Here is a 27798-nt window from a genome sequence, read left to right as displayed (position 1 = left end):
CACTGAGCGAAAAACGGCATTTGATTCCAGCTTTGAGTTACTTAATATTCTTTTGGGATGCAAATCCATGAGTAGGAGCGGAAAAAGTGCAGCCAAGTTGTCGTGCAACTTTGCTGCTGTGCACACACAAAAATAAATAATGCTAATTATGAGCAGAATATTCGCTAAGTGTACGCATGCTTATCGTTGGAATTTCTGCTGGCAGTCGGAGCTGCTTTCTACCTTTCACTTTGACTTTTGCCTTCTATACCGTTGGGCTGGAGTGTCCGTCGTGTGGGAATGGGGAGGCGGGTATAAGGTTGGCTTCTTTCTATATTTGATAAAGTAATGCTAATGGAATGAAAGTTGTAATACATATGTACATATTTTTTGCCCGATTATGTTTGTACATAAATAAGAGTAGAAGCTAGAGGGTCCAAGGGCGTGATAAAATCCTCAAAATGTATCCATTCCCCAAGCGTCTGCCAACATTTCTCTTCAGCTTTTCCGTGGTCTTCACTCGTTTCTCGTTTACTCCTTTTTTTGTTGCTTAATGTAGTTTGTCTCGTTCCCTCGCTGTCTCGCACTGTGTGTGCCCCAATGAATATTAAAATATTTTTTGTTTCGGTAAAAACTTTTAATTGGATTGCAAGCGTTTTTAATACTTTCATAACGGACCCTGCCCTACCGCCCTGCAGCTCTGCCGCACGTTGGTCACACAAAAAAAGCGCATAAAAGGGAAAAAATCAATTAAAAAAATGGCCACCGACAGTCAACGTGTTGAAGGATGAAATTCGCAATAATAATGCCAATAAGGGGGTGGCCATCACCCAATGCAGCCACACACAAACACATCATCGAATCAGGCAAATAATCCGGAATAATCCGATGCGAACCACAAAGTATACGACTTTTTCATTATCTCTGTTAACTTGAATAAATGATCGAGTTAAATTTCTGCGTTAAGCAAACTGAACAATTTATTTGCTTCATTTTGCTACACTTTATAGCCTACATAGTAAATTAATGAATATTTAATTGATAAATACAAACGCTAATAGGTAACACTTTGAATCTACAAAGTCGATATTCAGGAAGATTTTACTATTTTACCATTGAAAATAGCAAAAATTAAATGCATTCAAAACTGCAACTGCCATTCTGGCATACTCTTTGAATATATTTTGTGCTTGCAACAATAAAAACTGCTAAAATGTTTACGAAAATTATAAATTTGTGCTATACCATCCTCCATTGACGGAAGGCGTTTTACTTATAGAAGCATCGAAACGGGACGCTCTCTTCGCGCCAACTTTGTAAAGTTATTCCCCAGAAAAGAAGAAAAAATATGCTCCAGTCTGGTATGGTGGTCAGTTTTTATTTGATAAATTATACGGTTTTTTTTTGCATTTTTTTTGTGGTTTTTGCTTGCAATATTTCTTGTATTTTTTTTTTTTTTATAAATACTTCTTCTACATAGTTTAAATATTTTTGTATATATATTTGTTTATAGCCATAGAACAATTATCACATCTTACATATGTTGGCTACTCCTAAATGTATCCATTACATGTTTACTCATATGTATGTTTGTGTGCGTGTGTCATCAGCATCATCATCATCATCATCAGTCACCAGTCAGCAATCAACAGTCAACAGTCAACAGTTTGTTGCGTGTCATACAATTAATCAGATTTCATCAAGTAGAAAAGGACCAAAGGAAAATGTCAAATGTGCCATCGAATATGCCCGTATATGATATCTTTTTTATGTTTTCATTTGAATGGCACATACATGACTATGTGCATCATAAGCTCCTGGCTGTTGGTAGCCCATGTCCCATATACAAAAACATTCTGTACGATCCATTTTCGACGACAAGCGACAGCTGACAGAAGGCAATATTCCTTTATGCCAAAAACTTTTCTACATTTTGTACGACTCTTTAAACCGACAATTGGCACTCAAATCTGCAGCTGACAATATTTATTCAATCTTCATGACTGAAACTTGCGAACTTGCAGCTGCTAAAATTTCTTTACTTCTGGATAATTAGAGTCTGCCAGAAGACTGTGTCCTCTGTGTCCAAGTCTAAGTCCAAGTCCAAGTGTGAGTGAGCTGCTAGCTGCTTTGCCACGTCGGAATGCATCAGAAGTTTGCTCATTTATATTGTATAAACAGAGCCGTTGGCTCATTCAAACGGCAAAGGACCCGAGCGGACCGGACCGGACCTAGCCGACCAGATTCCAGTAGATGGACTGAACTTGCTTTCTCTTGGACTTGCTCTTACCCTGGTGGCCTTCCTCCTTCATTCATTTAGTCAGTCAGCCAGTCGGTTGCCCATTTAATTTCTCCAGCTGGTGCTGAAAAGTATGCTACAATTTTGGATGCGTTGCTGTGGCCTGTACTTCTCTTGCATGCTCCTCTATGTGTGTGTATGTGTGCGGGTGTGGGTGTTTGTGTGTCGGTTTTTGCTGCTTGGTATTAAACGTTTAGCCTGGCGGCGCTGTCAGTCGGCAAATTTCAAAGGCCTGGCCCACAGCAGTGCACTGCCACAGCAGCAGGGGGCACGGACACAAACAGCATAAACAACACAAACAAAACCGAGTGGCTGAGTACAGACGTGGTGGAGGAGTGTTGGAGGCAAGTGCATTAGTTATTTAAAGAGTGAAAACATTTCTTTTAGCCTATTGTCTTGACGCCTTCAAGCGGCCGACGCCTGCCAGTGACCATGATGATGGCATCTGATGATGGCGATAAAGCAACAAAAAAAAACAACAATTAAAACGAACAAACTCAAAAGAAAATTCCCAAAATCCCAATGTAAACGTGTGTGTGTGTGTGTGTGTGTGTGTGTGTGTGTGTGTGTCTGTGTGTTTGTGCTGCCATGCCCATGCTCAATCCTTTGGGCTTATTCCACTTAGTAGATGCACTCGCCAAGCAAATCGCATTCACCCTTCTCCAGCGGCCTCAACCACAACGGATTATAGTTGGGACAGAGCTTCCGGTGTATGGGTATTTTGATTTGCACAGCCGTAGGTGCCACGCCCTCCCAGCTGCGGTCCGCGAAGCGCCCACCATCCGATTTGTTGCACTGCATGCTAAGCGGCTCCTGGATGTACATCGTATAGAGTTGGTCGACGCGCGGCTGGCTCCACTCGATGCTTCGATAATTCGCCGAACGTGCCCCATTCAGGTGTATGCCGCGCTGGTGCTCCGTGCTGTGGTGCAGAAAGAAAGCGAAAATCTGGTTTAAGTTTGCTTTTTGCATTTTGCATTTTGTGCTGCATGTGCTCTGGGATTAACTGAGAGAGAGAGTGTGAGTGTGAGTGTGTGTGTGTAGATTCAATTTTCGAATCTAATTTCTTGTGATCTGCATGACATCTACATGATCTACATGACATTGTCACAGAACTTCTAAGCACCTTTAGCCTCCGTGTACACATTTCAGAGACGCCTCATTGTGTCAGGCCCTAATCTAATGTAAACTTCGCCTTGATGCTCAAGTGCTTAAAGTTGGCAATTAGCGAACACCTTTTTGGGGAGCGGACAAAGAGCATTTCGCCGTTATGAATGCGCGAAGGAGCTAGCAACAAAAAAAAATGGGAATTCCAAAAACTTTTGCCTTTGATGCACAAGGAGCAGGCGGCGGAGGAAGAAAACCCTAAATGAAAATCCTCAATCCCAGTACCCAACACCCCAGCCACCACAGTCCCATTGCGACGTCGTCTGTCGTCGGTTTTGCTGCGTAGATTAAAAAATATTTCTTCCATTAACGCAGCAAACGCCCCCAGGGATGGATGGATGGATGGCTGGATGGCAGCAGGAATGTGTACGGGCGTCATAATTGTTGAATAAAGGAAGCAGCAAGAGCAAAGAAAAGAGAGAAATCAACAATAAAAATACCAGTCGAGGATGTGCCTGCAAAAAGAACCCCATGGGTTGGGGGTTTTTGGTATTTCAAAGCCTTGGAAAGCCAAAGAAAAACCATGGAAAAAGGTTTGCAATAAATATTTGATATGCAAGGACTGTGGAATGTCCGCGTAGCAGATTGTTTGCCAAAATAAATAAATATAATTGAATGCAAGGAGTGCTTCAAGTAGCTCGTAATAAATGAGAACTTCAGCCATACATTTAGCTGCCATTAATCCTAGACTCAAGCAGTACGTAGAACTCACCGCTTCATGTAGATAAAGTAGTTCTCGAGCGTCTCCTCGGACACGGAACTCTTGCAGACCTCCAGCTTGGTGGCCGGATAGTAGTGGATGTAGTTGACGCACATTTCGTCGCTGATGGAGAAGCCCCCCAGGGCGGTTCTCGTATCGTTCAGGGTGTTGTAGTAGCAAGTGGTCACCAGAGCGTCCCCCTGCAAGGCAAATGTGAGATGGCAGGCAGAAGGCAGTTCGACCTTGAATGCTTACGGGCAGCACACGTGGCTTGTAGTGCAGCGTGCGCATCTCCTGGAAGTGATTCGAGTAGTAGTCGTCACGGTTGACCTCTCGCAACTCCTGCTCGCCGCGGAAGTGACGCGTGAGGACCCGCACGCCGCGCAGGTGCGTGTGCAGCTGGGAGCCAAATATGATGATGCCCGTCGCCGGTAGGGCGGCCTTCGTGCAATCTGCCACGCAGTAGCCGCTCAGTGGAAAGGCCGTCTGGCCCGGCGGTATGGCCATCTTGTCCGTGTACTCCAGCCCCAGTTCCATGACGCCTGCATCGAATTGTCGCAGACTCTTTGACATCTTGATGCGAAAGCCGGAGCTATCAATGAGCCCTGAAACGGTGGCACAGCCCCGAGTATTAATGATTGATATTTATGGAAGAGACACCGGCCATCTCCGCCCACTCACCGGCCTGTTTCTCGGGATTATTGAAGTGCACCTCAAGCCGGACATAGGGATTGTAGCCGGGGCCACCGATGGGCAGGCCAGCCTCTGGCGGATACGTGAATGTGCTGGCGCCCATGGCCCAGAGGGCCATCACCTTTGAGCAGACCTTGGCCTTGGCCGGCAGATTTGTGCAGTCACCGTTATACAGCGGCATCTCCTCATGCTCCCCGGCCTCGCAATGAAATACCTCCATGTGGTGCACAATGCTGGGAGTCTTCACCACGGGCTCGAACTGCACAATGTGATGGCGCTGTTGAACGAACTCATCCAGACGCTGCACGTGGCACCAGTAGGTGGTCTCCTCGCTGGGTATGGGCGCCTTCGAGAGCGTGATCTCCACCATATCCAAATCGCTGGAAAATTATTTCCCATTGGATTCCCGCAATCATTTTTAGATTAAATCGTTAGTTGTGTGTACTCACGTTTCTGGAATGAGTATCTTGTCGGCACGCAGAATTTGCAGCATCTTTATGCCCGCCTCGTGGGGTGACGTCACATTGGGCAGCGCGAACTGATGGTCCTCCAGGGCAAGCTCAGACTCGCCACGCGCCCACACCACATACATGGTGCCCTCCTGTACCGAATGCACACAAATTGGTGAGGTTTCAGGCTGTGTGATGGCAGGGTGCACTACTCACGTGTAGCCGCAAGTCGAGGGGATCGCAAGTGTCGAACTTTCGCTTGAACGCCAGCGTAAACTCGTCCATTTTGAAGACCTCGCAGTCCTGCTGGTAGTCCCTGCGCACCCAGCGCCCATCCGGACTGGTGTACGTGTCGGTGACCGCATTGAAGAAGCCGTTCTGATTCTCAAAGAAGCAAATATCCGCATCGGCGAGGCCGCCCCGTTTCGAGAAGCCCAAATAGAACCAGCGATGCTGCTCGTTGAACGCGTTTTGCAGGTGAAAGAGAACTTCCTGCTTGTACCAGTCCACCATCCAGCTGAGCTTGATCTCCTTGTCATCGAGATAGATCTCGTGCAGCTTCGTGTCCGACAGGCCTGAAAGCAGCGACAAGACATTAAAAGTTATCCCGAAATGGTCGCCCGCCTATTGAGCACAGTGTGACCGTGGCAGTGCACTGCCAGCTGATCGCGCAGATCGCGTTAGGCACAAGCGGGGGTGTCGCCACAACAATTAAATAAAGTGCAAGTAAAGCTAAAATCTGTTCGTGAGGCTGTTCTAATTAAAGATTAAATTCATATCGCTGCTCTCGCGGCTCCTACTATTGCTCTTTGTTATCCGACCTGTGCCGTGGCTACTCTGTTTCCTTTGTGTCATCCCTTTTGCCTGACACTCAGAATTATTGCTGGCCGTTAAGCCGGCTTGGCTGCTGCGGGTAACCAATCCGAGTCCGTATCCGAATACGGATCCGAATCTCCAAGCCCCAACTCAATTTCGGAATGCGGTTTACGCTGCGGCCACTGCGGGGTAGATGGCGCGATAATCAAGTTGCTGTGTACTAATTACCCAAATAAAAGGAAGCCACGCGACTTCAATCTGTTCTGTTCCAAGTTTGCCCCTTGTCTCGCTGCCACAGATTCTCGGATGCTCAGACAGTGAGTCCTTTGGTTGGCTGACTCGAGGACGAGGGCTCAATCCAGTGCAGTGTGGATTTATGTTGGCAGCAACTCGGACCCGCCGGCCGCACATCAGGCACATCAATTACAGTTACAGGCAACAATCGGCCAGCCAGTGGAGCGGCAGTAACGAGAGATGGCGAGGCGTGGCGAGGCGAGGCGAGGAGTGCAGAGTAGAGGAAAACCCAATAAAATGTCAAATCCAATTGGCAAACACACACAGCCACACACACGCCGAAGGAGATCGAGGACGTAGTCATGGACGTGAAACTGGATGTGGCCTTTGCTGTGGCCATGGACCGCAGTTCGTAAAGTATATCCAACGGTTTGTCAGAAGGAGGCAGCATCGAAAGAGAGAGCGAGTGAGAGCGAGAGCGACAATAAAAACACTCGATTACAATCAAAAGTGACAGGAGGGTCCGTGGTTTTTCAGAGCGGGGTGCTGCTCCGGGCCACGCCGCGTTCTGGGTTCTGGGTTCCCGATGTTCCGTGTTCCGTTTTCCGTATACCGTTTGGATGCGTTGATGAATTTTGCTTTCCTCTCGCTGTCTGGGGGCCAGAGTTCAGTTCAATCAAGTTCAGCGGAAGTAATATGCCCCAAACGAGTCTGCCACCCACACCCCTTCTCCCTCTCACTCTCTCTCTCTCTCTTGTATGTTTGCCACTAAAATTGATTTGTTACTGTACATATGTCTCACTTCACTTTTACAAGCGCGGGCCCCGGGCGCGCACATGCCGATACATCAGAGGCAACCCCATGCACGGAGACCCACAACCGTAACTGTAACCGTAACTGTACCTTTTCCCCTGTCTCTGTCCAGCCACCCCTCTGTGGGTGCTGGCAAAACTTTGGCAATATCGAACAAATCGGTTTCGTTGTTCGGCCTTCAACGTCCCGCAGCAGCCAGCGAGCACTGAGAGAACCCTGAAAAAATGCCATAACTGCCTGATGATCGGAATTGCATTTTGCACAGTCCACAGTCCACTGGCCAGCAATCGGCTGGAGATCTAAGCTCGAGCCGTGACTTCAGTGTATTCTCTTTCATAAGTAACTCCACCCATGCCAGGTCCCATATCCGCTAAATAACTATATTAGAACCAACAATAAATGAGCATCACACACCCAGCGATTTCCCCTAACCATTCAACTAAAGTAATTCAATTTGCTGGGCCTTCATTAGAGGCGTTCTCTAGTTCATTGTGGATTCAGTGGGGAGAACAGCCCGAAATGATTTGATTTCGGATTGATTGAGGCTGCAGCCAGAGCGTTTTTCTTTCCGCTGCTCACATTTTACACTTTCGCTGGATATTTTGTTGTTTGGTAATTTGATTCCTGAACAACAATAACCGGAATGGCTGTGTGTGGGGGGTGTGATGATGCTCGTAAAATTTAATAAACTTGAAGTTTATTGCATTTGCTTGACTCGCTTTGCTTGCTCGCTTCATTCCTAATCGAAAAGTTCCTTTATCTGGCTTGAACTTGAAATTCCATTCTGACGCTCTGCAGGCTCCAGTGTGGCATGCGGCGAAAAGGGGAAGGGCCAGAGCCCACTGGCACATAGTTTGGCGTCGCAACTGAATGAGAACGATGATGATGATGAGAATGAGAATGATAAGGACGGGATGTTGCTTAGGCCAGATGCCAAGGCGCACAGGAATTTTCTTATTATTTACTGCAAGCGAGTCGGAGGAGCATGTCCGATTCCACCGCTCTGCCCGTGGCATCCACTTGGACTGAGGCAACGTCAAACTTCTCCCTCCGCTTTTGGATTGATGTCATTATAATAATGTTATATGCACAAATCGCCCATTGGTTTGTTCCCCCGGGGGAACACTTAGGCTCTGGCCACGTCTTGGGATTTCTTAGATTTCCACTCACCCCCTGCATTCTCCCTCTCTCGATGCAGCCATTTGCTATTCTCATTCCCATTCCCATTTGCCATTCCGATGGCATTCATTCATTCAAATTGACGCAAAGGCATGGCGGGAATGAATCCATCGGCCGGAGGGTACGAGCTTCCTGCCACCACTTAACACTTTATTGAATTCCGTTTTGCTGCTTTTAATTTTACCATTTTTCTTTGCTCGTTGAATAATTTCCATAACGTAACTCTCAGTGGGATAGTTTGTGCCCCCGCAGGGGCTACCTTTAAGTTGGAATGAATGTCACTATCACTTGTTGTCACTGCTCTTATCATTGTCCATGTCCGTGTCCGTGTCCCTGTTCTGGACATTGGCTCATAATATAAATTGACTGTCTCTCTCTCTGGGTCTGTCTGTGCGCTTCTGCTCGTTTGTTGGCCTGTCACTTTGAGTTATGAAACGGCACAGAAAGTGCGCCCTTTGTTCGCTCAGACCTGGTTGCTGCTTGACATGTGGGATGGCAGGGGACAGGTAGCGAATATATTGCATTACGCAGTGGCTCTCCTCGAAGCTCCTCGAAGCGAATCTTTCGGCAGATTTCCTACTGGTGGAGCTCTGCGAACAGCATTAGCATTTCTCACTGCTTGCAGCGAGCTTCCCAACGGGCAGGCAAGAGCACACTGCATTACCAACAATAACATTTTGCATTTCCACACTTTACATTTCCGCAGTACCAAAAAAACAAAAAAACAAAGCAAGAACCACCCAAAACCCCCCGTCTCCCCATTCGCCTTCTCGCACTCACCAAAACCTCAGAAACTCCTTCGACATTTTCTACATGAATTATTGAGTATTTATTGTGTGCACTGCTTACCCAAAGACAGAGACAAAGACACACACACACACACACACACACACACACACACACAGAGACACCCTCCAATAGCAATAACAAATTGGCATTTTGATAGACTTTCTCCCGTGCGTCGCGATGCCACTTTTCACGTTTAGTTTATCATGAGGCTTATTTATGGCAACCACTTTGCGCCCACCTTCCGATGCCAGCCCAACGATGATAATGATGAAGAACAACGATCTCGGGACGGGCTGTCACCAGGGCAGGGCAAAGGGAATGTACACACATGCTGCATGAGGTGGGAGAGAGCAGCCATAACAACTGCCGTGACACATTGAGTAATGACATTCTCGAGTCGATAATCCATTAGGCCCTAAGCTCTATGAATCGTTAATGCCTGCCTAAAGGTGCGGGGCGTTGGGCATTGCAGAGAATGGGTGGCGAAAATCAAGAGAAATGCCCAATTGGAATATCCTGCAGTGAGGCGCATAAAAGTTGATTCGAATAATTTGCAAAAAGAGATCGAAATGTATACAAAAATTAATGGCAAAGAAGAGCAAAATAGAATTATAATTCCAATTGTTTTAATAGCATTAATTGTTCAGCATAATTGCATTTATTTCTATTTAATTAATTTTCCCAAGGCTCGTTGCGCTTTCCACAACGCACAAAAAACCAACAGCCATAATTCCAAAAGGTTTGCCAACGTTTTTTGCGTGTGTTTAATTTTCGATGACTCGTTTTTGGACCAACCTGTGCTCCCCCCCCTAATGTGTGTGGTGTGTGGGTGGAGGCTGTGAGTGCCCCCCAAGGCGACATTTGGCATCCAGCGGAGCGTAGATCTGCTGCATGCTGTCCAGGGCCGTGTCCTGTGCAGCACGTGAACGGGAACGCAGCGCGCAGCAAGTGGCGCAGTCTTTTGCATAAATAACAAAGCCGCCAAATTGCCACGGCCACAGTCCGGCGCCAAATGGCGCCACAACCACAACAAAAAAAAAGGAACTGAAACCCACAAGCTGCGGCGGCGACTGACGCTGCTGCCTCTGATAAATAAATTAAAAGGCACACGCAAAACAGCGGGCACAGGCCGGCCGGCTAGGAGAACCTGAACCTAATAAAGCTGACCACGCAGGACCCGGCACGGATGTGGGATGCGGGTGCGCTGCCACATGGCACATGTGTGGCCACAGCGGGGCAAACCAGCAAACTAAAAAAAGCCAACAAAAAAAAACCGCCAACGCGTGGCCACAGTCAGGCGCAGGCAGGGCGAAGCTGCAAAGCCACAGCCCTAAACAAAATTGAGGAAAATGAAAAAAATGCACAAACTGACCGAAAATCGAGTCAAAACAAAGCCACGAATACTCTTCCACCTACAATAGAAATTGTGTACATTTATGCTTGATCCTTTATCCGCGACAGATCTGCTGTCTCTCAAAGCTGTGCAACTTTTAATCGGAATATCATTTTGAAAACATTTTTGTTTGTTCAATTTATGATTCCCCCATGGCAAAACTACCAAAAAACTCCACTGCTGATAAGCTTAAAAAATATTTAACTACACGTACTGCACACCAAGAGGCATGCCCCTTGAAAGTGCAGCATAAAAATAGAAAAAACAAACAAACGAAAATGTTGAAGCAACTGCAGACGGGCAACGTGGACACGTGGCAAAGACTGGATGTGGATGTGGATGTGAGCGACAGCGACTAAAGGATAGAGCGGTTTTAAGCTCTTGGCTGTGTTTGCATTTGGATATTTGATGCCAGCGCCAAAAAGCGAATGAAAACGCACCCCAAAAGGGGGCCAGACAAAAGTGATCCGCCCTGCGAATGACAGCAGTGGAGTCGAGATACAAGAAATGGCGTCATTGAATTACAAGTATATCGGATTACATGCGCTCTTTGCCATAGATTTAAGAGTGAGACTTTAGACTACGCTGTCATACCTTTGGCAAATAGGCTGGAAGCTTGTTTACTCTGCGCACAATCAATTAAAATTACAAATTGTAACTGCCATAAAACGCGGCACAGAGTTAGCTGCCTGGTGGCTGCAGAGTTTTTTTGGAGTTTATTATTAAAGAAGATAACAGACAGATCAGAAAGGGATTTCAGCAGACTTGCAAAAGTACCAAACAGTCCAAAATGTCTAACTTTAAGCACATTCCTTCAGCCTATCCCAAAACCCTTTTATTAATCTCTGACCAGTTCCTTGTACAGTTCCGCTTTCTGATCTGTAGCCGGATATCGATTTGTTATCGATTACTTATCTAAACACATGCCGGAATGGCCTAAGCAACCACTTTCGCCCGGCTTTTGGCCCGCAAATCTTTGGGCAACTTAATCTGTTTGCTGTGTGTCCACATTCAGTCCCTTTGACGCTACTTGGTCTTGCTTTTTCGGTCCAGAGAATGGTCAGTAAGTGGTGCGGGGGGTGGGTAGGAGTATCTTATCAATGTGCTTGAGCATTAGCATGCGCTTGTGTGTGTGTGTGTGTGTGTGTGTGTGTCTGTGCGTGTTTTTTTGGCTAAATTAGGTTCCATCTTTGGGCAATTTTCCTTTTTGGGCAGTTTTGTTGCCTTTTTTGCACTCTGCTTGCCAACTAATTTACCGTTAGTTATTACTCTATGTGTGTGTATTTGTGTGTCTGTGTGTGTGTGTTTATGAAGAGTGTCTATCTCAGCATGCATATGCCGGCCATTTGTCTGCCACGCCTTGACCATAAATAACACGTCCTTTAGTCCCACACACACACACACACTTGAGGAGGGGTCCAGCTACACGCACACCAAGACAGAGTTGTCACTTATAAATGTGTAGCCATTTCCATTAAGTTGTTGTCATCACTAACATTCCTGTGGGGCTCATTCAGACCAGAGGCAAAGCCAAAGCCAAAGGCAGAGGCAAAGGCACTTGGCCGGAACAAAATACACAGCCAATCCCCCCCGTCCAGCCCATACACTCTTTCCGTTGCAGGTTTGTTAAGTTTTCTACCCACCCAGAGAGACAGAGAGAGAGAGTAACCATTTCGTAATCTGTCGACAGTCGGAGACAAACCATGCGAAAACCCCATGGCATTTGGTTTTGCTACAAATTCAATCAATTTTTGCATTGGACTAATTTATGCCTTCGGGAAGTGTGGGCACACTTATCAACCGGCACTCGAATGAGATTGATTGGATTATTGTGTGGAATTATGCGTGAATCAAGTATTTCGATTCCTTTTATCCTTACTATAAGTTGTTTCATTGCTGCAACCAATTCTTGGCAGAATATTCTTCTAAAGTCAATTTAGTAGAGTCCAACATACATGTCCTGTGCATGACGAGGCACGCATCATCATGCAGCGACTATCGCACATCGTCTCTGACCATTGAACAGTGTTCCCCCATAGATAATTCTTCTAGGGTATTCGAGCATCCATTTCGCGAGCGTGTTTAGCTGAGCAAGAGGTCATGAGAGCAAGCCGCTAGGTAATCTTTGAGCTTAGCGCAGAATGAGTGAGGGCTTGAAAGATGTGGGAGTGGCTGTGAGTGTGAGTGGGAGTGAGTAACCGACTTAATCACAAGCAAACGACGACACAGTCTCGCCTCACGCTGCCGCCCATCTGCAGCTACATCTTGCCTTCTCTTCTGGTTTTGTCTCTGCCTTCTTGTAGACATTCAAATCTGCAGTGTCAGCCATTCATTTGGTTAATGACATTGTGGCGGTTGCTGCGGCAAAAGCCACACACACACACACACACACACACACACACTCATATATGTAAGTGGCAGAGACGTGAGCGGAGGGAGCTGTGCATAATATGTATCTGTGGAGGAGGCAAGAAAGCATCTCCAAGATACTTTTCAACTGACACACAAAGTTTTTGGCTGGCCTACCGCCCGTCAGTCTGTCTTGTTGCTCATGTTGCCGCTTGTCTGTGCCTCACATGGCCCAGTCCTGCTGCTGGTCTGAGGCTTTGGTTGAATTATTTTAGCAGCAACTGTTGTCTCTTGTTTGCTGCTGCTGCTCTCGGTGTGGCTGTGGCTGCGGCTGCGGCTGTGGCCTCTGTGCTAATGCAGCATGCCCATTCACATCCACCGCCTGGATTGTGCCGCACATATTCATCTCCTGTCTCCTGCCTCCTGCTCATTGCCCGCTTGGGAGCTGGCGCAGCAAGTAAATGAAAATGGAATATAAATTAGAACAGGAAAAGAAATAAATGAAAATATACAAACAAAACCGGCAAGATGTATGCAATGTAACTGAATTAAATGAAATTAAATGTACAAAAAGGTAGCGACAACATAACGGACTTGTGCCCTATGATGACTCTGATCTATGGTCTCTGCTGGCAGTCACTTCTCTTTTAATATATTTTTAAAAGCACTGGCAGAGTGGTCGGTACTTGGTACCACATTAGCCTCAAGCATGCCCAGGGACACACACAAACACTTCAACTTGTACAAAGAAATGGCCAATAAAGAAGTTGCTGCCTCTTAATGTGAATATTTTATAGTGCGGAAGCAGCATTTGGCATTCAAAATGATGTCCATTAACCTTATGGACTGCTGTGACTTGTGATTCTTGGGATTATAGAAATGGTTCTATAAGTAAAGCCGCTACAGATATCTCTTAGCACAGTATTTCCCACTATATTTATGTTATCCAGCTGTAAAAGTTGTAAGATGAAACGAATAAGACGCGTAGAATGCGCTCGTATTACACAATTAGTGGCAAAAGTGCAAGAAATATAAGAATTTTCATCACAAATGTTAATTTTGCAAGCATTTTTCACTGATTTAAATCACAATTTCTGCTGCAGAGCTCTTTGAGACTTAAAGTTACTCTGCGGAATTTATTTGTGCTTAAGAATAAATTTATGTTAAAAATATAACAGGATGGAGTGGCGTTCGGGAATAATATTTTGCGTTTGCTTATTGCTAATTTTCGTATCTTAAATGTCTCTGATCGATCTTTAAGCTCAACTTTGCGCAAGTTTAAGCCTTACCAAATATATCTTTTGGCTAGTTAGTACATTGATCTGCCAATTGGAATACCTGAGATTGAGATTGGTATTGAGATTGTAAGCCACGAGAGAACCCTAGAGGGTTCGATACGAGTGGAGTGCCTTGAGAGCTTTAATAATGGCTAAACCTCCGCATAGATTACACAGCCACACACAGACGTGCATATGCTATGGTATTATCGCATATGTGTGTGGCTGGCATGGAGAGGTTTGATTCAATTTGGCTGCAGCGAAGACGCTGACACACTGACACGCCCACAGGACAGCTGCAAATAGTTGCAAATGCAAGCACTATCCGCACCGTTCCCCTACTCTTACTCCCTCGCTCTCTCTCTCTCTCTCTCTCTCTGAGTGTGTGCTTGGAGCACTTTCTAATGAGTTCCAAATGGAAAGTACTCAACGTTGCCCCTACGGTCTCTAGCTCTCCAGCTCTTTCGCTCTCCCATTCACCATACGGCTCTCGATCTGCATTCTACCTCGTGCTCGTGTGTGGGGCATATGCATTAACTCATTCCCTGCTGGGATCAATGCTGATCCATGAGCCTCCATGATGGGCTAACCAATTTACTTACGCTGAACAAAAGGTACCTCTTTGTGCGGTATCTTTTACTCCTATTTTTTATAGCTACTCATACGTGGGAGTAACGGATATCTTTTGGTCGACAACTTTTGGCTTTCTCTCATTTGGTTTTGCATTGAACTTCTGCCGGACTCTTTTGGGGCACTTGGCACTTGATGCATTGCACTCGAACGCTTTTGGCACGCTGATGAGATGGGAATAAGTGTGTGGTGTGTGGTGTGGAGTGTGGAGTGTGGTGCATAGAGCTTGGAGTGTAGAGCACTGAAAGCAGAGTGCACAGTGCACAGAGCAGAGTGCATAGTGCAGAGGTTGATGGCTCACCATTCCGAATGGGCTTCCATTTTAATGTGCGCCACATAGTTGACCCGAATCTGAAATCTGTAAGAGCTTGAGCTCTCTTTCTGCCCGTCCCTCTCCCTCCCCCTTCACATGACAACGAAAAATGGATTTTCAATTTTTCATTTGAAAATTTTACGGCAAACTGGAAACGGAACCGAAAGCAACGCTGTGAAGCATCGCAAGTGCTGCCACTGCCACGCTGCCACGCTGCCATGCTGCTACGCTGCCACACTGCCACTCACTCCTCCAGTCAGTGCCTTTAATGAGTTGCGAAATGCTTGTACAGTGAAGCCCGGCAGCATTTTGTAATTGGCTGCGCGAGCGTCAGAGCTGGTAGCAGGGGGGAGGAAGCTAAAATGAAATTATATACCGCAAGGACGAGCCCAGGATGGGGTTCGGGTTTGGGTTTGGGCTTGGGCTTGGCATGGAGCATGGCAAAGGCAGCTTGGCAACGTCGCACAGGCAAAACTCAATTTAATCGGCCAACGAAAATCAATTTAAAATAGATTTACTTCGCTACACTAATTGGGAGGCGCCACTGCTGGCTGCTAGCTGCTGGCTGACACCAAAGATGGGACAGCGGCGGAACATCAGCAAATATTTGCACCAAAAACTAAGCGAAAATGTATGAAGGAAGTCCGTTAATTAAACACTTTCATCCGTCATAATAAGAGACAACAACAAGAGGGCACTTTGAAGCAAGGAAATTGAGTAAATGGTGGGGCGGTATGGCAAAGGCGATGCCCACTAGTCGAGTGGAGTATTACTTGTGCCTAAAATTTGTCATTAGTGCAGTTTTTCGTACAATTTAGAGAGGCAGAATTGATGCCTCCAGTTGCACTCATAACCCCGCTTGTTCCTACTTGAATAGCTATTCAAATAACTCCTTTTCATGCGTTTATACGTGGAAAACAGCACGAATATACCTCTAGATACCAGAGAGTAGCGAGCAAAGCTCCGGCAGCAACAATAAAAGTTGTTTAGACATAAGTAAATTACTTGGAAGCGCCATTTCGACACTTGGCTGGCGGCGGAAATTCTATAGTCTGTCTACAGACTCTGCGAAAGCATCAGAGAACGAGACAGTGGCTGGGGGGGCCACGCTGCTTTGAAGGATTTAAGTTCCGGGGCGTAAACTGTAAACAAGCAAGGAGCAAGCGGCAGTCGCTGGTTGGGGCAGCGGCAACCAAGTGCCCGCAAATACATTCAAATTTAATTGAAATACAAATTGGCAGCTTTTGTTGCCAATCGTTCGCATAAAGCTTGAGCAGAGACGCAGACGCACAAGCAGTGGAAGAGGCGCAAGCAGTGGCGCAGGGCGGAAGCAGTGGCGGAGGCGGCACAACAAAGCAAATAAACAAAAAGCAAAAGCAAAGAGAAAGGGAAAGGGAACGGGCAAAATCCTGGGTAAATTGTACAAGTGGAAAGCAATTTGAATTGAATCTAAATATTTATGCAGTAGTCAGAGCAACAAAAATGAAAAGTTGATTATAAAAAGATTCGAAGAGGCACGCGGCACAGAAATGGCAGGCTGAAAGCAGTGCCAGCCGCAACTGCTTGACTTTGCATTAACAGTACGGTGTGGAAACTGCACTTTTGCCTGTCGCGTTAAGAGCTTTGGCACAACTGACCATAAAAGTCTCTTTATAGATCCAATTTATCCAAGGAAATTGCTTGGACAGCCAACAATTAGATGTAAAATGTTTTTTGTTATCAAAAATGTGCACTTTTAGGCTTAGGTTTTCTGTGTGCGTTGAATATCCAATATAATTTGCTGTGTCTCTTCTTGGATACACTTGTTTGCACATTTATTTATATATTTGCGAAGAAATTCCCAAATATTGTGAGTACATTTTCGCAAAAACTGCAAAACTGCAGTCAAAAATGCAACAAACTCGTTTATCTACAATATTCAATTAACAAAAAAAGGAAACTTAACTTAAAGCTTCAGGATTCATTAGAAATTATAGCCACAGTACATTCAAATGGCTGTTTCTAAATTCTGCACTTTGTTAGAGTTTCTATCCCACTGTGCATTAGTGGGAATGTAGCCCATTGTACATTTAACAAAGCCTCCTGAGTGGGTACAAAAATCTAACAAACCCTTCGAAAACTCCCAAAATCCAAGTAGGCGATTTGTGGATTTCTAGAAAAATATGTCGCCCTGGGGCTGAGCCATATTTTTCTCAGTCGAACGGAGCTGCTCGTAGGAGCAACATCTAGGAGAGAAAGTGAAAATAAAATTTCGGAACTAAAAGTGAAATAAACGGAAAAAAAAAAACAAACAAAAAAATGTGGAATCTCACCCGCGCGTTAAAAATTCGGTTTAAAAGGTCTCCCAGAGACCTTCGAATTCCGCCGGATAAAGTTAAAAAAAATTAAGAACTCAAACTTAAATTTAAATTTTTTCTTGCGCTCGATCATGTCAAAGACAATTTCCCTTTCGTAGTAATGTTTGCAAATTTTATTCCGGACAGGCTCGACAATAAGCCGTGTGGTCCATGGATCCTTGAAAGTTGAAAATGTTTCTGCGACCAACTCGACTTCGTCGTCGCTAGACTCAGGTAAATTCAAAAAAGTCTCAACTTGTACACGTTCGCCGGAAGCACTGCTAAGTGACAGACGATCATGGGACTACAATACTCTGATTCAGATAATTGTTTTTACCTCATCCTCCTTGATTTTCCGTACTTGAAACAATAACACATTCTATTTCTAGTGTTCGTTCGGCAAACAACTCTTTTTTGAGTTCAAAATTTTCAGTAGCTTTTTTATAATATTCAACATAAACTGAAATACCTGGTCAATGCGGACTCATCATCTGCGACCAACCAATTTCACTGTAGCGATTCGCTGTTTATTTTTTGTTTAAATTATTGTAAATTGTACATATATTTTTTTATTTTTTAAATGCAACTCACGAATAGTTGGGAAACTGTACATCTCCATCGGCCATGTAGTAAGCAAAGCAAAAGAAGTCTTCCAAATTCCAATTGCTAATTTTCAACACTCCAAGTGTAGTCCACGGTTCGGCTATCCTTGCTACACTTCCCGGCAATAAAAAGTTGCAACTCAGGATGCAACTGAAGATGCAACTTTCCCTGACTTACCACCTGCTGAACCGAAATTCAAGCTACAACTTCCCCGGATATGGAATGTCTTGGGCACTTCCCATATTGGACAGTAAGTTGAATTTCATTTGAACTTCTAAACTTTTATGCTGATCGTTAACCTCCTGCAGTCTCATAATAATGTAAACAAAAATATATACGCGTAGAAAAAACAATGTCTAGAAAAAAGGATTGATCCTGACAGTCGGTAAGTAAGTCTCAGCCTCAACCCATGGCCCATGCTGACTTAATGCTGTTTCCTCCCTAGCAGGTTGATGAAAACTTATTGCCTTAGGTTTCAAAATAAATCAAAAATATATCAAAATTTCATTGCTTTATCTGAGGCTAGCGACGACGAAGCCGAGTTTGTCGCAGAAACATTTTCAACTTTTCATGTGGTATCCATGGAGCACACGGGTTATGTCGAGCCTGTCCGGAATAAGATTTGCAAACATTACTACGAAAGCCGTCTTTGCCATCATCAACCGCAAGAAAAAATTTAAATTTAACTATTTAAAATATGTGAACAAATGCAAAAATCCATTTCGGAAAGCAAACTATTTCGCAAATAAAATTCAAAATAACGATGATGAAAATCTTGCTTTTTTTATTGGGTGTAGCTTAAGACATTTATTTCCCAAGTTCCTCTCTTGGAATTACTCAAACCCTTTGGGTAGCTGCTGCTTATTCCACTGGCTGTATCTTGTACCATATTTAATCGTATTAGAGCCAGATGGCTGTGGCCAGCACTGAATGTGCTGCTAATGGTGAAGGAGCCAACCTAAAACTAACCAAAACCCTTCAGGCAACAGCCACGTGCACTCACATGGCCAGACGAGAGGAGAGTATCGTTTGGTTTAAGCTGCATCAAATGATTTGTCCAATTTAAATTTCCAGATATTGTGCTCCCAGCCTGCTTTGAATGTGGGTGTGGCCAGTGTAGGGAGGGGCAAGAAAACATTTCGATTTCGCCTCTAACTGGAGCAAAATTCAAAAGAAAAAGTCGCCCTCGCCCTGGGCCCCGCCTCAACGGCTTTAATCTGCTTGAGCGCACTTCAAGTGGCAAGCCAGCCAGGACGACATCCACACAAAGAGGCGATGCCTGGGGGCTGGCGGAAAGTGCAACAAAAACTGGCGACGCTTAATAAAGCCACACGGAGCGGAAATGAGCGTGTAATGTAAACGGAAATGCGTTGAATGACGCCATATTTGGCTTAGCTGCCAGCCAGGATGTACGAGTATGTTGTAGCATGGGTGGCCGGCGCGAGGGGGATCGCGTGCTCGTATCGACAACGCAATTGAAAATGTTGAGCAGCCCGGCGCCGTCCCACCCCGCATTAATCCCCCCAGAGCCAACAGCGACAAAGTGTTAAATTGTGTTCAAGAAAGAGCGACACGATGCTGGTGGAGAAGAGAATAGAAATCATGGGAATTTCCGCTCTCCACTTATGTCAATTCGGGCTTCAAGCTGCAGGCTGCAAGCACAGTGGAACGAAGGAAAAAACAAAAACAATAAAGTCACGTAACAAATACACCAAAAAAGAGTAAAAGTTATCTTGCAGCCCGTGGGCCACTGTGCACACTGCACTCGAGGGACCCAGTTTTTCTGTGCTGTGCTAAGCTGAGAGTGTCTGTGCCCGTGGAGAGCGAGCCAGCGAGCGAGCGAGACATACATCATTGGTTATTTATTGGTTTCCACTAAATAAATCGAACCGAAATTGGCAAACGTCGCAGAATGGCCATCATTGGGCTCCGCCAGCCTCTCAGCCAGCCCATTCCCAGTGGCACTTCCCATGCACGTACTTCTCACGTAAGCCCGAACATATTAGGGCTGCCACAGTCACTGTCGTCGTTACACGGACACAAGTTCTACCCCCTGCCACCACCCTATGCTCCCAATGTGGGCCAAAAACTTTGACGCTGCTTTCGGGGGGTCAAAGTTTATTATTTATTTAGTCAAGTTTTCACTTTGACACCAAATCCCATAAATACATACATGGCCACAGCAGGTAGCCCAGACCCCATATATCTTCTCATTAGCTGCTTTTGGGGATGACCTGGCATTCTAGTTATCGAATGATTTTCTCGATTGTCGAGCTGTCTTTGGGCGGCCCTTTTTTGTTTTGTTTTATTTGCTTTTGTTTGCTTGGCAAGGCCCAAAAAGGTGTCGGCTTTATTCTGTTATCCGAAAGTGAGCAGCAAATTTGCTGTCAAGGGACTCGCGTGTGACAAGGCAAGAGAAGAAGGCAAGCGAAGGACCTACAATATACCTGACAGCGATGCAAGCGATAAGAAAGGTAATAACTTTTAAAATCGCTTCAGGCTACCCCCCAAAAACGGGGGAGACTAAGGGCAATGACGGTTCAGAGTTCAGAGCTTCTTTTGGGAAATCATTTGCCATTATGCTTAAGCGAGATTAGATAACTGCAGCGTAATATTCAGCATCTTTAATATTGACTCAAAACGGATGTAATGGAAAATTACTCCCAGCCACAGCAGCAAAAGAGAAGCTGAGAATTAATATTAGGTATTCCATAATTAAATATTAAATGTACTTTTGCATTGCAGAGCTGTGGTTTGCATATGCATTTGTTCGTCAAACAAAGGAATGAATTTGCTTCTAACAGATTTTACCATAGTCTCTGCGAGCGTATAAGTGATTTGGTACTTAGCATAGCATACATTTTAGGGCAAATACTCTAGATTACCCCTGGGCCCTGTTTGAGCATCGATTAAAATAAATGATAAACGAAACAATGTTTTCAAAGAGATTGCTGCTAACGCAAACTGATGGGTTGTCTGACATTTAGTAGACTCCATTGTACATGTCTCCATGCCCTGTAATGGCAGAGAAAAAAGGTTGGACTAGCACTAATCTTGAGAGCAAGCAAATGCACTCTGTGCACTCATTATTGAGTGTCGGCTTGGATAGCTGCAATTAGCTCGTTATCAGCTTAGTGTAAGGAAAAAAACACACGTACATTTGAGTATCGGGTATGTTGCCAGTCGACACTTCAAGTGCAGCATTTTCAGTTGTTTTCTTTGCCATTGTTGCGAGAAATCTCAGTACACGTTCTTGTCACCATCACCATCACCGTTCGCCCCGTGCCCCGTGCCCTTTGCCGAACAAGTCCCCCTATTGGTGGGAGTGTCAGCTTAGTGCCAAGCAGTCGCCAAACAACAGTTCCAGCAATAACAGCAGCAGCAGCAGCAGCCAATGCGAGAGAGCAAGCACGAGAGCACTTTGCACACAAAAAAAAAGAGTCCACAAACAATAGCAACAACTAAATCAACACTAAAAGAGAGCACAAGAGCAGCAACAAGAAAAACAGGAGCTAGAGTCAAGCACACAACAACAACAAACAAAGAAAACAGCAGCACCAGAAAGTGGGAGAATGAGAGAGAGAGGGAGAGGGAGAGGGAGAAGAAAGCAAGCAGTTGTGGGACAGCAAGCAGTAGCGGCACTGCAGCTGAGGGACATGCACACACAACCAAAACAATAGGGCAAAGAAATTAGATATAAAATTAAAAGCAACCAAGAAATGCTAGCTGCGAGCTGCGAAGTTTTTGATACCCTGGCACATCAATCTGCATTAAGTGTGTAGATTCCTTTGCCATCTAAGCAGAAGCAGGGCAAATCCACAGGCTTTACAGGCTAAAATCCAAACAAACTAAACCTGACATCTGCCGAACTCATCATGCCCTCTGCAGGTGTAATAACAACATTAGAGTTAAGCTCTAACAAAGGCACACCCTGCGGTGAGAGAAAGACTCCGCGTGGGGTAGCAGCTAAACGCTCGTAAAGCTTTCAATTAAAATTAATAAAAATTTACGCGAATTAAGTAAACACAGAACAGAACAGAACAGACGAGCAGAACAACCAGGTCAGACCGTGTCACAGAACATGGTTGGACACGGGTCAGAGGGCAGGCCAGGTGCAAGTGAATGCAATAAAAACGGAGAAATTTTGCACGTATCAAACCATTAAATAGCGTAGAAGGGTCAAGCGAATATACATACCGAAAGGAATACATACAACCACCAATTCAGATAAGAATTCAAACCACCAAAAACCCATAACTATAAACTGTTTAGATATAAATCTTGTCAAAGCTCCAAGGAGTCGAAACATTGGATGAGAATTCGCTGAAAATACAAGTAATCGTACTTATAATTTGTTAAACACTTACATATCTTTTACTTCCAATATTAAATATTAAAAATATATCACTTCTCCTTTTAAAAACATCTCAAAATCTGTGGTTATAATCTGCTGATTGGTGGACTATAAAGATCAATTTTCAATGCATATTCCACTGTAAACCCAAACCAATCTCTGAGCTGTTCTCTTAATTCTTCGAACAAATTTTGCAAATGGTTTAGCTTCAAGCTAGAAAGCTGTCTATTCCGCTGTCCATTTGTGCTCCAGCCACAAACATACATCTTAATTCTGTCTTGGAAGTTGCCTTTGCGTACCCAAGATTTCAGTCTCTGCGGCAAAAGCTGACAGTCTCGTCAACGGCATAAGAAGGATGCGCAGATATCCGAGTTCGAAATTCGCATTTGGGATGTGGCACAGGGTCGCACACGCACTCGCACCCCGCACCCCACACTCAGCTATCTGTTGCGGTCCCGTGGAGTGCATGGCACATGAAGAACCAAGAGGAGCTGCTTGCCTGGAACTGTCCACTGGATTAAATAAATTGAATTGCTTGGTAAAACATGGCGCCGACCATTAAGCAGGAAACGGGAACTGAAACTGGAGCTGGCACACAGCGAGGGGCAAAGCCCACTTGAGCCCCAGGGCACTCGGGAAACGCAAAAAAAAAACAGGAGAAGAAGAACCGGAGAAGTGATTCTTTTCCGTTTCTCATTCTATTCGGGTTTGGTTAGTTCTTATGAATTTATGAGCTTCCCTCATCGAAGGTAAACAAGTTGAGGGGCCCCAGCACTAATCAGACACTTATTTTGGATTTGGGACTGCCCAACAGTCGTATGGGAAGCAAAGGGCACAAAAGAATGAAAAGGAAGTGAAGAGAAACGAATGAGCAGCACAACAAAAGATGGCAAATTATTTGCCCTTATTCGAATGTTTACGCTTGGCTTTTAAATTTTGTTTTATTGACTGTCTGCAGGGTCTGCATAACATATGTAAGTATTTGGTGGATAAATACGAGTATTGGCCATATAAAATGTTTGTGTTTTTATGATTCATGAATGGACCTTCACGAACGCATTCATTTGGACTTGTTGCCGTCATCGTGTGTGTCTGGCGCGGTCCCCATCGATGGCAAATTGTTACTTGCTTTAACTCATGGCCACATCTTGCTCTGATCACCGATAAAAATACCTTTAATGAGCGCAACAATAAGTGTGCTGCTCCCTCGTGTTTCTCAGTGTTTTTGTTTGCCCTCTTGGCACATCCGCATCCGATCACCTCTAACGACTGCAACTCAATATGCTTATTGCGGTGGCATTCAGATGCTAAGCCCACACACGCACCTGCTGAGTAGTCCGCCGCCAGACGAGAACGAAGGAAGCAGTCAACCAGCCAACGAAGCAGTCAGCCAGTCAGCCAGATAGCCAGATAGCCAGACAGCCAAACAGTCAGTCAGCCTGTCAGCGCACAAATGGCGCCACAAATGTTTTGCCCTTTTTGTCGAATGGAAGGATACATTTGTAACTTCTATTGATTTTTAATGCACGCTTCTGCTGTCCTGTCCTCCCTCGCACGGAGCTCTGCTCCTTTCCCTGCCTTTCCTTTCCGTTCTGCTACGTTCTGTTCGGTTCTGTTGGCTGCCAAGGCGTCGTCCATGCTCAGGACAAGCCAGCAAGCCATGAACTTTATGGGATAGCCACCGAGACCCAGACCCAAACACAGACCATAAACTCAGGCTCCGTCTCGGTCTCCAGCTTACCCCCTTCACAGGGATTGTGGGTGCTGGTGCTGGTGCTGGTGCGGGTGTTCCTGCGAATTGTAATGCTTGTAGCAAGGAAACAAACAAACATGTTACAGTCGATGGCAACTGCCCGCAAATCCGCCATCCCTGGCGATGGCATTTCCATTGCTACACTTGATAACTTAATGCCCCACGCATGCTGCCACACACACTAGACACAGACTCGATTACGCAGCAACAAAACTAAACACACATATGGATGGATGGCTAGATGCAGAGACAGATAGGCAGACAGACAGACAGACGGACGGACGGTGAAGAGGGCAAATAAACTTGTCGAAGATGCGGGAATGCCTCTGCATTTGCGTACAAGAGATGGTCGCGTGAGGCTTGTGCGGATCGTGACTTCACTCTGAGGCAAGATAAATCCATGATGAGAGCCACAAGTGATAGTACCAATATATGATCATTTGAAGCCTCCCCCAGGCCCATCTTAATTCCACAAATAATATCTGAAGTTTCTTGTTCTACTTACGGTTCGAGAAGGCGCTCAGTGGCCGCGTTAGCAGCGTCAGCATTAGCAGCAGCAGCATCACTGGCACCATTGGCGGCGACTGTACTTGTTGCAGTTTGTATTTTTGTTGCTCCTGTCGCGGCTCATGGGCCGGGTGACGGTGACGGTGACGGTGACGTCGACTATCCAGTTGCGGAGACATTTTCAAATGGTTTACTTGTCAAGCTGAGCGGCTCTGGCCTATTGGTAATCGCTTGTTTGTGTCCTCAATCGCCTATCGTGTTTCGCACTGAAATAGCACAAAGTAGCTGCTGTATTTGGGCATTATTGATGGACAAAACCAATTTGTTTGGTTAACAAATCATTGAAGAAAACAGAAACAGAAAACAAAACGCATTCCAAGTACGATTTACATTTAAATCTGACAATCAACAACACAGTTTTAAGTACATAATAAATGTTTACACGTCCATTGTATTGACATGACAAATTTATTTGTCACAATTCGGGGTGTAAAAGAGGAGCGGGGACTGTAGGCGGTAGGCAGTGGTTTAATGGGAAGGACATGAATGGATATGGATACTGCAGCGAGATGGAAAAAGCCAATGGGGAGAGTTACATCAAAGTTTCATTGCCTGCCGTTGCCGTTGGCAAATTTTTCGGCCTCGCCTGCATTAAGAATTTCGTGTGGCATACTTTGCAGCGTCGTCTCGTTTTACGACTTGCCACACCACACCACACACACACACACACACACACCACACACATTCCGCTCTGCTCTCGCAGGCCCGTCAACTTATGCCGAAAAAGTTTTCAACGTGCCAGCAACCGCCGCTACGTGTGACAATGACAGCCGCAAAAACTCACTTTCGAAAGAGAGAGAAAGTCTTCTTTTTTCCCTCAGTGGGTTGCGAGAGAGAGGGAGCTCGAAATTGGGGGTACATTACGGTAGATTTGTCAGGCATAAATTGCATTAATCAGTTGTGCGAAGTTGCAAATTTTGCGGTGAGCAAATTACAATGAAATCACCATTTAATTTCGTTTATCCCCGTACCATCTTTGAATGAAAACTTTGCCAAAAACTCATAATACTTCAAAAGTGGACAATTTGTCGGATCTTTTCAGATAACACAAAGACTTGGCATAACAAATACGTTTTATTAAATTGGTCGTTCAAGTGATTTGTAAAGGGAATGCCAAGAGCACAAGTTCAGATCACTTAAATCTCTACAATCATTAATGAATCGTGCGCAGGAATTTTCTGAGTTGTTTTTAACGCACGAAACTTTTATAAGGAAATATTTTGGGCAACTAAATTAGCTTCAAAACTATATTTATGCTTTTTGCAAGTTTAATGAAATATTCCACCATGTGGAAACTAGCCAAAGATCCTTTTCAATAGCATCCCAAATTATGTATTCAATTGTGGCACACACCAACAATTTTAAGTATTTTTTCTTGGATTTTTTTTGCGACTTTCATCTACAAAGCGTTTTCAAAGAAATACACTCGAATTCCATGCATTTTCGTGAGTTCCTCGCCACAAGCTTGTCGAGCATCATGGAAATACTTGGATCATTTGAAGTACTTTTTGTTTGGGTGTTCCACAAAATGTTTCCTATGTTGAAGTAACTTTTTCACACGAAAGCGCGACCACCATGCCCAACCAATGGCAGAGTTAAATCATTTTCTTAGGGATCGGCAAAGTCCCGCACGCAATCCGACTGCTTGGGGCACGGGTTAAGCATTCCTCGTGGCATTAACTGTATCCACCTACAGCCAGCTGCCCTTGCGGCTGCTTAGACCAAATTGAAAACGAATTAAAATGAAATTTCAAGCGCTTTGTGCCAAAAGTTTTCGCCCTGCCCCACACGAACAAATACTTTTGGAAAGTACTTAAATTTTTCTTCTATAAGAAAAACTTGGATTTTTCTTCTCATTTTGGTTTTGTTTTTGTTCTTTACTTCGGATTGCGTTTTATCTCTGTCATAGAGAATGCAATTTCCTTTCTGATTAATTCGTTGCCAAGAGCAAACACATCGCATATTTTCCGGTGATATTTTGCCACTTTTGAGCCATTTTCCATTGAAGAAAGTTTTGTATAACTCGTGAACTTTAGATGTGTTCAATCGGCCAAAGAATGAAGCGAAATATACATAAAGAAATGGTAAAGGAGAACATTTAATGGCGATTGCCGATCCCAGAAGGAAAAATTTATTTTAGAGAATTCCCGAAGGCTGAAACTTGTTTTCTAAAATGATCTTTTATATACAAATATGAGTCGTTCATTGAGCTCCTTAGTATATTTATTCTAGTCTTGATTTCTGTAGTGTTTGTGTTACATTTTTAAGCAATTTCTGTCCCAGGTGACGCACCGAAACACTCTTCACATGAATGGGAAGCGCAGGTGTCGCTTCTGTGGCATATATTGTAATCATTTTTGATGAGATAATGGTGCTAAATGGGGGCAAATTGTTGCTGATAATGCAGACTTTTATATTGATATCACGAACTGCACTAAATCATTAAATAATTGATTTTATTATGCCATTTCCCTTAACGAGCGACACCCCCTATTTGGGCCCCTATTTGAATAAGGTTTCTACTCCTTTTTTTTGCTCCCCCACTCTATAAAGTGATTCGTGGAAAGGCAATGTGTCGGCTGAAACACCTGAGACCATCAGAACACTAACTGTTTGTGGAGAGATACCAAAAGAAGAGTGAAAGGTAAACGGCGCGCGACTTGCGACGGAAATGCAACACTTTTCCCTTACACATCCGTTTGCAAATTTCTTTGTGTGTTTTGGTTAGTTTTGTTCGTGTAACTTCTACTTCGCTGACGTCTACTTTATGCACTGTTTGAACAACTAGAAAAAAAAGGAGCAAAAAAAGAACGGAAGCAGAGTGTGGGAGTGCTGTGGGGCGGTGGGAACACAGGAATTACCAACATCAACACAAGCACAGAGAAAGCGCTCGCCGGATTTATAATGGCAAAGTAAACAGCTTACGAATCGCGCGCGACTTTTGTCGTTGGTTTTTTTTGTTCGCCTTCTTTCTGCCTTCGCGTTAGTTTTTGTTTTTGCGCGCGCTTTTTCAAACGACGCGTCTGACGGTGAGGAGCGTGTGGTGTGTGTGTGTGAGTGTGTGTGTGAATGGTGTGCGCCTCGGTATCCGCTATGGCAAGAGAA

At 44.8% G+C, this 27798-nt stretch overlaps 1 protein-coding gene across 2 annotated transcripts; it reads right to left on the bottom strand.

Moving 5' to 3' along the window:
- Positions 1 to 1461: 1461 nt before the first annotated feature.
- LOC117903631 (tyramine beta-hydroxylase) lies at positions 1462 to 27798 on the bottom strand. 2 transcript variants are annotated; one of them, XM_034815902.1, is made up of 8 exons: positions 27555 to 27798; positions 24632 to 24899; positions 5504 to 5862; positions 5288 to 5439; positions 4827 to 5218; positions 4401 to 4750; positions 4158 to 4345; positions 1462 to 3200 (listed from the first exon to the last, which is right to left on the bottom strand). In XM_034815902.1, the coding sequence occupies exons 2-8, from the start codon at positions 24810 to 24812 to the stop codon at positions 2900 to 2902; spliced, it is 1923 nt and encodes a 640-aa protein (XP_034671793.1). In that variant the 5' UTR covers positions 24813 to 24899; positions 27555 to 27798; the 3' UTR covers positions 1462 to 2899. The 2 variants fall into 2 exon arrangements, with proteins under 2 accessions (XP_034671793.1, XP_034671794.1); XM_034815903.1 differs by having other exon boundaries at positions 27559 to 27798.

Source organism: Drosophila subobscura, chromosome A (genome assembly GCF_008121235.1).
Source record: "Drosophila subobscura isolate 14011-0131.10 chromosome A, UCBerk_Dsub_1.0, whole genome shotgun sequence".
NCBI lineage: Eukaryota > Metazoa > Arthropoda > Insecta > Diptera > Drosophilidae > Drosophila > Drosophila subobscura.
The sequence above is the reverse complement of the archived record's forward strand: the minus strand, read 5'-3'. Positions and strand labels throughout refer to the sequence as shown.